The sequence below is a fragment of the Ylistrum balloti genome, unplaced genomic scaffold (genome assembly GCF_031769215.1).
Source record: "Ylistrum balloti isolate Yb309-2 unplaced genomic scaffold, AGI_CSIRO_Ybal_v1 Utg369622, whole genome shotgun sequence".
NCBI classification, from domain to species: Eukaryota; Metazoa; Mollusca; class Bivalvia; order Pectinida; family Pectinidae; genus Ylistrum; species Ylistrum balloti.
Window position 1 is genome coordinate 146,101 of NW_026781892.1, and position 13,169 is coordinate 159,269.

General features: G+C 36.2%; 1 protein-coding gene and 1 long non-coding RNA gene across 4 annotated transcripts in view; one reads left to right on the plus strand and one right to left on the minus strand.

Annotated features, from left to right (window-relative positions):
- Nucleotides 1-4,826: 4,826 nt before the first annotated feature.
- Nucleotides 4,827-8,846, minus strand: LOC132550181 (uncharacterized). Its single transcript, XR_009554211.1, has 3 exons — nucleotides 8,774-8,846; nucleotides 6,552-6,874; nucleotides 4,827-5,257 (listed from the first exon to the last, which is right to left on the minus strand). It is a non-coding gene; the product is annotated as an uncharacterized LOC132550181 (long non-coding RNA).
- A 616-nt stretch (nucleotides 8,847-9,462) lies between these two features.
- The window catches only part of LOC132550244 (adenylate kinase isoenzyme 5-like), a 79,575-nt gene continuing 75,868 nt past the window's right edge, over nucleotides 9,463-13,169 (plus strand). For all 3 annotated transcript variants that reach the window (XM_060214286.1, XM_060214303.1, XM_060214295.1), the window contains exons 1-2: nucleotides 9,463-9,537; nucleotides 12,088-12,307. In XM_060214286.1, the coding sequence (XP_060070269.1) occupies nucleotides 9,478-9,537; nucleotides 12,088-12,307 (280 nt within the window). In that variant the 5' untranslated portion in view covers nucleotides 9,463-9,477. The remainder of the gene's footprint in view (nucleotides 9,538-12,087; nucleotides 12,308-13,169) is intronic.

Genomic DNA, 13,169 nt, shown 5'->3' on the forward strand with positions numbered 1-13,169 from the left:
TGGCACGCATTCAGTGCAGAAATCGTTATTCCATACACACTCATGGGATGAGAATGTTTTGTATGTGGCTTAGCAGGGTTTTCTTGCTTTGAGGGGTTGTGAAACAGGAGTCGAATACGGTGCGACTCGGCTGATAGATCGACCGAGTTCATAATTCGATTGTGACGAGAGAAGGTATGGTGTTTGTTTGCGCCGAATTTGAGCTTTTTTCTGTACATGGTGTTCTCTTCCCCTGCGAACAGTGTTAAAGTTGATACAAGCAGCGGAGCTTTGTTTTCAACAATACGCGGCCTGCAAATCACAGGCAATCGGTTTTTCGTCCATAGCGGCGTTCGGTTATCGACGGTTTTACCCCCATCTTTGGTAAGACGGTGTTATTATCAATTAATCAAATATATTCACACTTCTCAGACTTATATATTGCAGGTCCGGCGACAGGTACAGGCCGACGTCCCTGGAAGTGAACTGGTCGGTCAGGTACATTTTTACCAAAATAGAGGTACGTAGGTTCTCTCTTCTAAACCTGTTGTAGGAATGAAGTCTATATTGTGTGTCAGACTGAAGTTCTTACAAGGCTACATTCAGACCCTACTGGGAACTCTAGCAATTGGAGGACTGGACGAAGTTGGTTTTTTCATCAGGTCCGCTCAAACTGTGTACTTCTCCAACATCGCAAGTTCCTTCGGCAGGTAAATGTCCGTGAGTCGTATACAGATATTTCTCCGAACATGTGGGAATTTCAGTTGGCACGCATTCAGAGCAGAACTCGTTGCTGTCATTGAGTTGACCATACCGTGGATGGAAAGAACAGAAGCAGCCCATGAGAGGAAGAAAATCCAAGTATGAAGAGCTACTGGCAGAATGCAGGGAGAAAGGCTGGAAAACTTGGAACTTCCCGGTAGAGATTGGGTGTAGAGGCTTCCCAGCACCGTCTGCTTGGAGAATGCTCAGTGCACTGGGTGTTACCGGCTTCACTAGAAGAAGGGCAGTGCAGCGGCTCACCCAGGCAGCAGAGAGGGCATCCTGTTGGGTTTGGATGAAGAGGGACGAGAGTAGCTGAAGACCCACCACCGACACGCAGTGACTGATCACCACTGTGGACCCCCTCCCCCCATACTGAGTGTATCGAGTAAGGGGTCGAAACACGCGATGAAGGATGGCCTCGGCTGAGGACGTCGGCGGTGTAGCAGCAATTCCATCTAGCTGGTTGTACGTACCAGAACTGAGGTAAAGATAATTAACAAACCAGTTCTTGAGACAATGATGAATGGTAACTCTTTCCTACACCAGGGAAGATCTGAAAAAGATCCAAGGACATAAGAACCTATAACTGACCACCTTAGGCCGGAGGATCTCGACTGAAGGAAAGATTGTGAATATGACAATGATATACCCCTTGTATAGACTACTGATATTAACACCCGTGGTGTAATTTGATGTAACACAAGTAAAAATGATGCTGCAGAAATATATTTGAATTAATGTGATTGTAATTATTGTAGGTGAAATAAAATGTCCGGTGGAAGGACTGAAATCTCAAATCCCGTGTCGGCGAGTCACACTTGGCACGTTAAATAGAACAGGCTAGTTAGGTATATAATAGTTGTAGTGGTAGGTTAGGAATTCTGTGACACTCCAAATAATATATATTTTTTTCTCCCTTTCTTAAAGACAAATTGTTTTGGGCTCCAATCTTTGTAATAAAACAAAATCGGTTATATCATTTCTGTGAGAAATTGTAAAGCACTAAAATTAAGCAATGGCAGTTTGCCTATAATTTTGCCTCTCCTTCTAATAAAAAAATCTTCTGTATTTGTTTGGGTTTGCATGAAACTGAAATGATATCCATGTTTGCTACTAAAAAAGCATGCCATGTAGTAAAACTTTTGAAATTAATAAATCAAAAATAGTACCGGTTATATCTCTGTCTTCGACATTGCGTAAGCAGTGAAATAGATTGAATTCAACGTGATCAATGTCACAATGTCATAGGTCAAATAATGGCAAATGTTTTATTTCTTTAAAACTTTAGAATACTTACAATGTTATAGATAATTACAGAATTATTTGGGCAGCAAATGTGATAAAAAAAACTCGCATCAAGTACAGGCATATGCTGCACTGCAATCGGGTTTCAGTAAAAGGAAAATTAGGAACCCAATTTACAAATGCAAAAAAAGTTCTGAAATATTTGTTAAATTCATATTGAGATAAGAATAGAATATTATTTATTTTAGAACAGATTAGATGAATAAAACTTTTTTTTTTAATGTTGCTTTTTTTTGCTAGCTTAAAGTAGTGGTCCTTTAATGAGGAGGCCTCCACGTGGCAAGGACTGGAAACAGCTTACACTCATTATTGTTAGTAGGCTGGCTGACATCCTCATGCAATATGTTGAATTTTAGGAACAATTATAAATCATGCTTTTTATTTATTTTCAAAAGTTTTGCATGATACATAAGAAAAACAAGAAATGACATGCATACCAACATTCACGCATCATCATCATCATCATCATCATCATCATCATCATCATCATCATCATCATCCTCAATCAATTCATCATCATCATTCTCCATCCATTCATCATCATCCATCAATCCATTATCCTTAATCAATCCATCATCATCCTCATCCTCAATCAATCCATTATCCTCCATCCATTCATCATCATCATCATCATCATCATCATCATCATCATCATCATCCTGAATGTCCATTGGTTCTATAAAGTTAGATATATCATTTCCAGCATCACAACAATGTAAGTAGTTTCTATAGACATGAAATATTGGGATACATTTCACCCGAGGATGAATTGCTTCATACATCGAACACCAGACTGATAAGTTGCAGTTGAGAAAGGAATTAAATTAGCTGGTTTTTCATGCTGTTGGTCTAAATAGAATGAAACGACACCAAAATGGTATACTCTTTACTTTGAATTTCAGGTAATGTTTTCAATAGTAGATATTTCTGCTTCAGGAATCATGGTTTTATTTCAGGAATTACATCCTTTACCAACAATCAATACACACAGCATTCATCATACATATTTCGATAGTTTTAACAAGAGGCCCATAGGACATGTATCACTCACCTGGCTATATAATATGCCTACAGGTTGGATACTTGAATTATTTCCCATAGAGGTTAATTCTTATATTGTAACTGTCTTTCTCTTTTAATGCCCAGTAAAAGTTTATAGTTATTGGGCTGGGATCTCAACTGTTTTAAAGATAAGAAACAAGAAAGTAAGTCCCTAGAGGTGTGCCACATCCAAGGGTCAGTTCTTACATCATGAATGTATTATATCACTTGATGCCAAGCAATTAGATATATGGTTATGGGTTGGGATTTAAAACTGTTTCAAAGATATAACCCTGAAACTAAGTACCGATGGGTGGGGCCAGACCTAAGTGCTATTTCATGATTGTGTTTATGTTACACAATAAGGTATTGATATTTATATATCAATTTATTCAACTTATTGTAGGATTAGTATCGGGAAGTAGGACACTGTAGCTAAGTCATGGTTCTGTAGTAGATCAATTAAATAGGCTAATTATTATTGGTGATAGGCGAGGAGTGCAGTAGCTCAGGGTTTGTAGAGCATGTGGTGTAAATTATACTATCAGGCGGAACGGGCGTAGCTTCCTTGATAATCAAACTTATGCAATTGCCCATTCGGACAGTGACCACTAGGTGTTAAGAGTAATTATCAAGGGCTATTTCCAGTAACAAACTAAGTAGGGGGAATCTCAACCTCGCACCTCGAGCATGGATGGTTATACTTCAACAATCAAATCAGCTTGCAACAAGTGAAGTCCATATAAGGGGATCGCGGGACATAATCGGTCAAGATGAGATAAATAGAAGCTAGATTCTGGGGATAGGACAGAAGGGGTTTGGACACCCGACTGCACGGTCATAGATGGCTTAGAGAAGGGATTGGGACACCCCAATAGATGGGCCCTAGGTAGCCCACCAGACAAGCTCCCATACAGGTTATACCATGATGGCTTGTATAAGGAGTGGTTATGTTAGTATATACCTAGAAGTACTGTTTTTATGCAAGGACAGTTTTGATACAGAGACTGTTTTATGAGACACAATGCGAAGTGGAGTGAATATATGTGTATGTTGATGAGATGTTGCCTTTGTACATGACTATTAACATCTAAATAGACATGACTATTACCAACAGTTATGTGTTACGCCACTGTGTTACAGTTTATCGCTTGATGCCCATCAATGCTATGTGCATATGGTCATGGGAGCAGAATTTTGACTGTTTCAGAATTTAAGAATTAAACCTCACCCCAAATAATATTTCAGACCTAATTTGGTTGAAATCTTGGGTTTTAAGCAGGAGTCGTGTTTTAAAGGAAAAGTTTACACATGGCAATTGACAATGCACGATAGCAATAGGTCATCTGTACCCTTTGGGTAAATATAAATTATTAAGTATTGTCTAAATATAATTATAGTCACTATGATAGTAAGATTCTCTTCCAATTAATTTTCCACGAAACCTAGGTAACTTGCAATCATCAATAATAATGACATTTTGGAAACATTTACTTCACAAATTCCTTACAAAATTCTGCTTCACATTAAATAAAACACTATAAATTTCCACGTATAGTGCACACCTTTTCTTAGTTTAAAGTGTTTTGTCGAAAAGGGGGTGCATACTCCACAGGAATATGCCATTCTTAGGGTTATTCTCGAGTTCTCTGATCCGCCATATTGGACTACCCCCTTCACCCAGTTAGAGGCATCTGTCATATATGATAGACTGAAGATAAAAACAAAGAATAAAACAAATTTTGAATGTTTTAATGCAAATAAGTTTCATTATTATTTATATAAAGCTAAGTAACAAAAAGTTTTAAATTTTATCAGAACAGGTTCAATAGTACTTACGACTTGCACAAATGGAACAGTAGACCGATAAATCCATACAGCACCAAGTAATTATAAGCAGTTTTTAGTACTGAAGTCGCTTAACACAGTCACAGATCACTTAACAAAAATCCTTCAAATTCCTCATCATCGTCACTGTTAAAGAAGGATGCCACATCAAAGTTTGCCTCTATAGTATTTTCATTGTCGTGTTAAAAGAGGTCGTCATCCATCATCCTCCAAGTCAACATCAATGGTGGGTCCACTATCATGGGTCATCTGTTCACAGAACGTCCAATCCCATTGCTGCTTTGAAAGTGGTGACCTTATGACCTCTCTGAATCTGCATCTGTAAAACAATTTCATCTCACATTCATTTATTAGATATTTGACTAAAAACTTAAGTATTTTTATCTTAACAACATAAATCAAATGAACTTCTACCATATATGACGGTAAGATGGAATTTGTTTTTCTTATGTTGGGAACATCAAAAAAGCCTCGAGAAAATTTCTAATAAGCTAAGGTATTTCTTTATGCATGTACAGACCATCCTGCAAAAGATACCAGTATTCCTGTAACCAAACCTGCCAATGTTCTAGAGGTAAGCTATCAATGGTTTCCTGTACTTTATCTATTAAATACAAATGAATACAATAACCAATGATAAGAAAAGTATGTACATGTGTATATCATATGTGTATATCAAGATCAAAAGGTATTACCCTGCATCTTCGCAAAAACGTACATTAAAATTCCATATAATAGCAAAAATATCAAAGGAGATATACAATGTTTCAAAATATACAGAGAGAGTGTGAAGCATCATGAATGTCTACCAAAAGCATAATTACCTATCAATGGTTTGTTTAGACATCAGGATAATACAGCATTGTTTTAACTGAAAATTTTTTACACAGGACACCTTAAATGTTGGAGAAAACTATATTTGAATATGTTAAATTAGTTTTTTGAACATGGATCTTTTGTTTTGATAATCTGTGGAATCCTCGGGTATGCTGCATTTGTTCAAATGCACAATCTATGCATTCTAACATACCATCAGCACATCAATTATGTCAGGCTAGTGTGAATCAGATGTGGGATAAATATGATTAAGCTTTATTTGACTCCTGTATGCTGAAGATGACCCTGGGGCCATGAAATTCACAACTTTGGTAAGCACTTTAAGATGCTTTCAGTTATGAAAAGTGTTTGATTCTACAATACCTGGGTGCTGAGAAGAAGACTTTAGAAATCGGAGTCAATTTGACCCCACCCTTCAGGGCCCTGTAGGATAGGGACTGTATAATTCACAATTTTTGTTCATCTTAGGCCAGGAAAGGTTACTGCAAAGGTGATAGCAATAGGTCACCACGAGGCCCAATAATTCAAATGACCTAACTAAAGGGAATCTAGATATAAGTAAGAGAAATATCCCTATATTACTTCAAAAAATGATAGCAAGGATTGTTTATGGATGAACAGACCTGAGATTAAGGGCAATTTTAACAGCTCACTATCTAATGATGGGCTAGAAATGTCTAAATGTTTACACCTGAAGCCTGAGGAACATCATTTAGACAAGATCATAAAATATGACAACAGTGTCTGCAATGACTTGATATTTAATACAAACATACTTTAACACTTTAACTGTCTGCTATGCAAATCATACTGAAGACTGAACTTGTTTCAGGGCTCTCGATCTGCCAGATTTGGGGCCAATAGTCGGCCCCATTCCCAGTGCAAAATAGTATCTTTTTTCCCAATTATAAGGAAAACGCCATTATTTTTCCCAATTCTAAGGGCCCCGGGCCCCAGTCCCAAAATGGGGTGTGAGAGCCCTGTGTTTTAGCTGGATCCAAATAGCTGTCCATCTGTGTAACTGGTGTGCTGAAGACCATGATGATGGGATCAAAATAGAGTGATTTGATCACAGGGTCATGTGTTGTCCATTGTCTACCTGAAAAAGAGACAAGTGAATCATAAACAACATTAAAAATCAAAACAGATAGTACTGATTGAGAATATAAATAAAACAAATTGCTTGAATAACCGTGTAACTATATATTTACCTTTGATATTACCAAATGCATTAGAGATTACATTAATTTTTGCTTAACAACAATGATCTGATCACAGCAGCTGCACTGTACAGTAAGTAGTACACTAAGAACAAAGGTCCCATAGGCCTGTATTACTCACCTGGATCTTAAAGCCCAGTAATGGTACACATGCCTTTAGGTTGGGTATTTCAAATATTTCTAAATTAAAACTCAATCAATTAAACCCTTTCATGTCGAAAGACCAATGAGTAAATTCTTGTATCATTACTGTCTTTCTCTTTTGATGCCAAGTAAGAGTTTATATGGTTATTGGGTTGGTATCTTGGCTATGTCAAAAATATGACCCAGAAATAATGTCCCTAAAGGTGTGCCATACTTAAGAGGACATTCTTGCATAACAAATGTGTTGATCTCTTGATATCAATAAATTCTATATATATAATGTTATGAGGGAGATTTCCACCATTTTAAAGGTATAACCTAAAAATTAAGTTCAGAGTTCTTCATCATAAATGTGTTTATCTCTTAATGCCCAACATGGTATCTATAGATATGGGATGGGGATCTCAACTGTTTCAATAATATAACACAGAATCTGTCTCAAGGTGTGGAGCCAGGCCCAAGGGCCAATTTTAAATGACTTACTGAATCAAAACATAGGAAATCGAGCAATAATAAGATAGCCCTCTGACAGCCATTTTGTATAACTGATGAGATAAAATAAATGACTTATGATGTATTTTACAAATCTTCAATGAAATGAAAATGAAATGAAATGTTTCATCACTAACTTGCTTATTTTGCAAGTATATGTAAAAATATAAGTGAAAATATCACAATAAAATGACATTTTTGCTCTTTTGCCAATATTCTGTTTTAATTGACAGAAAAATTTCAGAACATACCAGTAAATACATAGAGAGAATTCAAGCTCCATGTAGATCTGAATTATGGGAAAACTTAAAAATGGCATATGACATTATATACTTGGTTAGAACTTAAGCTCAATGTGGAGTTAAACAACTCTAAACATGGCGCAAGTTATCAATTTAAGTCCAGTTAACAGAAGTAAACTGCAGGTGGAAATAAGAATTTAAACTGTTTGTTGGAATGGCCATACAGAGATATAAAAACATTCCAAACTTGGTTTATGACGACAACTTATAAAGTTCCAAGCTAACCAGAAATTTAACATGCTGCAATTAATCAATAAATTCAAGTTAACTGTATTTAAACTGTATGTGAAATCTGTTTGGTTATTATAGATATTCTGTTTTGTTATGATTGGTTTTTGTATTTGATGAGAAATTAACACTGATGTGGAGTGTTACACAAAAACTGAAGATTTTTCTAATTATATTGACATTTCAATTATCTTAACCATCTGACACATGTTTTCAGAGTATGATTTAGATGTGTGAAAACTGCTTCTGACTTTTAACTAAAAGGTATAGAAATTATTTTATGGATCCAAATATGCACTAAAAATATCTCATTTAAACTAAATTTAGAAACAGATTGGTCATGTCAACAATAATTCAAGTTGTTTTCCTATATTATCTACAGTAATTTTATCTTTAAATGTACGCAAGGCAGCCAGGACCTCGTATATGCAGTCAACTATACAACCACTTCTCCAAAGAAATTTGGATACTGTGGTGCCACAGATCAACTCATCATTATCATTCAATTGCCTTATATGCGAGGATCCTACAACTGCTATCCTAACCATATTTTCAGAACAAAATCTGCTTTTGAATTGGCTTAACAAACGAGAAATAGAATGTTTTACGTACCCACGTGCTTGTAGACCGGCGTGAAAAGAAGTTTCAAACTTTCGAAATACTTTAATTTCGTTCGGGGAGTATGTCTCGGGATCATAGCAGTTACTTTTAAGGTACGTTTATACCAGGTTTCTGCAGTGTTCTGATAGGCAGGCTTGAAATTTACGTTATTTGTATGATTAAAATGGTAACCGCATGTGGCATTAAGTGAAAAAAGTATTAAGTATTGTAAACTGTATAGTACATTTTAGTGGAAAAAATACGAAACTAAATAATAATACTAAAAGCTGACTAAAAAATTCAGAGCTGCACAATGACACATTCGAAGTATAGTATATATCACTCCGCGTATTTCAGTTTCCAGCAAACCTGCACTTTTTCTTATATTCTTTTTCTTTATTTCAAGTAAGATAACAAGTATTCAGAACTATGCCCAAAAATGCGATACGCTGAATATAAAACAGTAGTATTGCACCTCTTATTACTTTATGAATCATTAAAAAATCAAGAACTTATTTTTCAGTATATGTGGCACACCGGAAGAAGATAAGTCCGCCAATTTTTGTTGTCCTTGGATACAGGCTGTTCTGTGCAGGTGCCCCATGAGAGTCTAAGTTGGAAAGTGATTTCCGACAATTCATTTTACCAAACCGTAGAAAACAACCGACAAGATACCACGCAAAAAAGACTCGTACATTCGTGTCCGTAGTGGCAAGATGACTACGGATGATGCGAAATCCTATCTGTCAAAAAGACAGATCCCTCGACTCTTTGAGGTGAGTCTCGCTTTTTTGTTGACAAATGTTGTTTTCTTCTGATTCCATGGAGCGCAATGTCAGAAGTTAATAAGGCGATAATATTAAGTGTCTGTTTTCTTCCAATAAACGAAGAATTTACCACATTTTATGAAAATAACAGATACTGGATGTTGTCAAACTACGACAAAGATGTAGGCCCAGTACAATGTATCACGATTTAAGGCGATTAAAAAAATTAATCTTATTTAAGAAATCTAACACGACCTTTACATGTTGTGTAATAGTAACAATGATAAGTCATGACATTGAAAAGCAGTTATAAGTATTCAGGTGGCAAAGAAACACAGACAAAATTTAAATGATAATTTAAACGAAATGCTGAACAATATTGATAGATAAAATCAGCTTTGACAAAATAATAAGTGTTGGGTCAGTCAACAATGTATGGTATACCTCAGCTGGTGAAGCTTTAATTCCAAATTCCTTGAATTACTGGTATCAGCCTTCTCAAGCTGTAGAGACCAACAGAAGGCTCTTCAATTTGTTCACACTGTAGCTGAGACTCATCAAAGCTACACATTCTAAATCAAGTTAAGACAAGAAGAAAAAAATCACACCATCCTCCTTCTCTTTCTCTGTTGTAATGTTCATTTTAATTTTAGGACTCTCTCTACTGTAACTGTTACAGTTAATTGTCCTCTCACTGCTGTAACTATCATTAAATAGAACTGTCCTCTCTCTCTGTACTGTAATTATCTTTGTATAGGACTGTCCTGTCTGCTGTAACTATTATTACTGTTCTGTTTCTATTGTAGCAATCATTATATAGGACTGTCCTATCTCTACTGTGACTATCTTTGTATAGAATTGTCCTATCTCTGCTGTAACTATTATTGTATAGAACTTTCCACTCTCTCTGTACTGTAACAAACGTTGTATAGAACCGTCCCCTCTCTACTGTAACAATCATTGTATAGAACCGTCCCCTCTCTACTGTAACAATCGTTGTATAGAACCGTCCTCTCTCTATAGTAACAATCATTGTATAGAACCGTCTCCTCTCTACTGTAACAATCATTGTATAGAACTGTCCTCTCTCTACTGTAACAATCATTGTATAGAACCGTTCTCTCTCTACTGTAACAATCATTGTATAGAACCGTCCCCTCTCTACTGTAATAATCATTGTATAGAACCGTCTTCTCTCTACTGTAACAATCATTGCATAGAACTGTCCCCTCTCTACTGTAACAATCATTGTATAGAACCGTTCTCTCTCTACTGTAACAATCATTGTATAGAACCGTCCCCTCTCTACTGTAACAATCATTGTATAGAACCGTCTTCTCTCAACTGTAACAATCATTGTATAGAACTGTCCCCTCTCTACTGTAACAATCATTGTACAGAACCGTCCTCTCTCTACTGTAACAATCATTGTATAGAACTGTCCTCTCTCTATAGTAACAATCATTGTATAGAACCGTCCTCTCTCTACTGTAACAATCAATGTATAGAACCGTCCTCTCTCTACTGTAACAATCATTGTATAGAACCGTCCTCTCTCTATAGTAACAATCATTGTATAGAACCGTCCTCTCTCTACTGTAACAATCATTGTATAGAACCGTCCCCTCTCTACTGTAACAATCATTGTATAGAACCGTCCTCTCTCTACTGTAACAATCATTGTTCAGAACTCTCCTAACTTCATTGTGTGGAAGTATACTGGAATCAGGTTGTTTGTCCATCTGTAGATGCAACAATATGCTGACTAGTCGACCTAAACCACTGAATTGATTTAAACAATGTCTGCTGGTTATAATCCTTATACAATGTAGATGTACATAATGTGTACGAGGTTGAGTCACCTTTTTTGGGAAAGTTATACCCCCTTTGGGACTGTAATGATTTCCAGCTACTCCTCATATATACTAATGAGTGGATTTCAATGAAATACACTGGCTTTAATCTTTAAACATGACAGATATTTTTAATCTATAACAGGTTGCGTTATCTCCCCTTTATGGAAGTGTATGCCCCCTTTGGATTGAGTTATCCCCCCCTTTTCAGAAGCTTGCACTCCTTTGGGAACTCAGTGATGTACCAGTTACTCCTAAAACTACTTAATTGATTTCAATGAAATTTGATGGCAATACTCCTTGTACATTGTAGCTATGTGTATCCTATACCAGGTTTAGTTGTTTCTCTTTTTCACAAAGTTATGCCACTTTGAAATATTTTTGACATTTCTAAAAGACTTTTTAACATGACATTGCAAATATTTTATGTTATTGGGTGATAAAATAAAAAAATTAGCTAATGAAGGGTAAGAGTTGGCCCCCAGAGGTCAGATCTAATTTTCTCTACTGTCTATACTCAGTATTGTTGGTGTAGTACATAAATGCAAGTGTTTCGGGTATGGGAAGATAAGGAGTTCATTTGAGAAACACTTGCTGTTCTAAAATGACCAAAAATGCATTAGATATATGGGTGCATGGGTGTCATTCTTTGGGATAATTAATCATAACTTGCTGAACCTTAAGTACTGTAAATTTTTAATTGTAGTCGTTGATGACTGGTTTGATGTACCATCGACCAACAGACCACATCAAATACCTGATAGATTGTCTTCAGAAGGTTCAGGAAAAGGGAGGAAACAACATCACATGGAGTGCCTTTGTAGACATACGGCGAACCAAGACACCACTTCCCCCTATCACACCTCCAGACGGAAAGAAGAGACGGTCTAGACCATCATCTAGACAGAAGGAGCCATCCAAGATAGGTAATTCTCACCCTAGTTCTTGTGATCACATGCCTCTTATGGGCAATAATTGTTTTCCTTATACTGCCGATATATTCAAATATTTCAAGTAATGTTTAAAAGGACAAATCGCAACATTTAAAAATTGATAAAATTGTAGTTCAATTAGATGAGAACATTGTGTATCATTTAAATATGTTAACATAAAACACCAACAAGGCAAATAAACTTGATTATTGCTAACGTTTTCAAGCCGTGTCTCGGCTATCTTTACTGTCTTGGTAACAACATTATGACGTAATATAAACAATGATATATAAGGGGAGATAATAATGTTATTAATATTTTTAAGGCGTAACGACACTAATTAATTAGCATTTAGTGGGTGCTTGAAGAGTTTGACAAACATGTCCTCTTTGCATAGTCTCTTTGTTGTACTTGAATCGGACATCTTATGGAAAGGGTACACCCAGAACAGTCCCTTGCCACAAGTTTCTAAATGTGTTCTGAGTGGAATTTTACGAGTTGCGGGTGTACGTATCTGTTGCCTATGGACGCGAATTCTTTCTGATAGTGCATTACCCATTTGTCCAATATAGTTTTCATGGCAAGTAGCGCAGATAATACAATAAATAAAATTCTTGCTTTTGCAAGTCAAGTCACTGTTTGCCTTAATTGTTTTGCCGTTTTTTAAAGTTAAACAGTGTCCTTCTTGTATGTACTGGCAGGTTCCACACCTCGTTTTCCTGCATTTCGACACTGTGTAGTCGCACTGTTCTGCAACGTTGAACTTTGCCCTAGTCAAAATTTTCTTTAGGTTTTCAGGTTGCCAGTTGCTTTGTAAAATATTTGATACTTTAACTAAATTGTGCATTTTTGAACT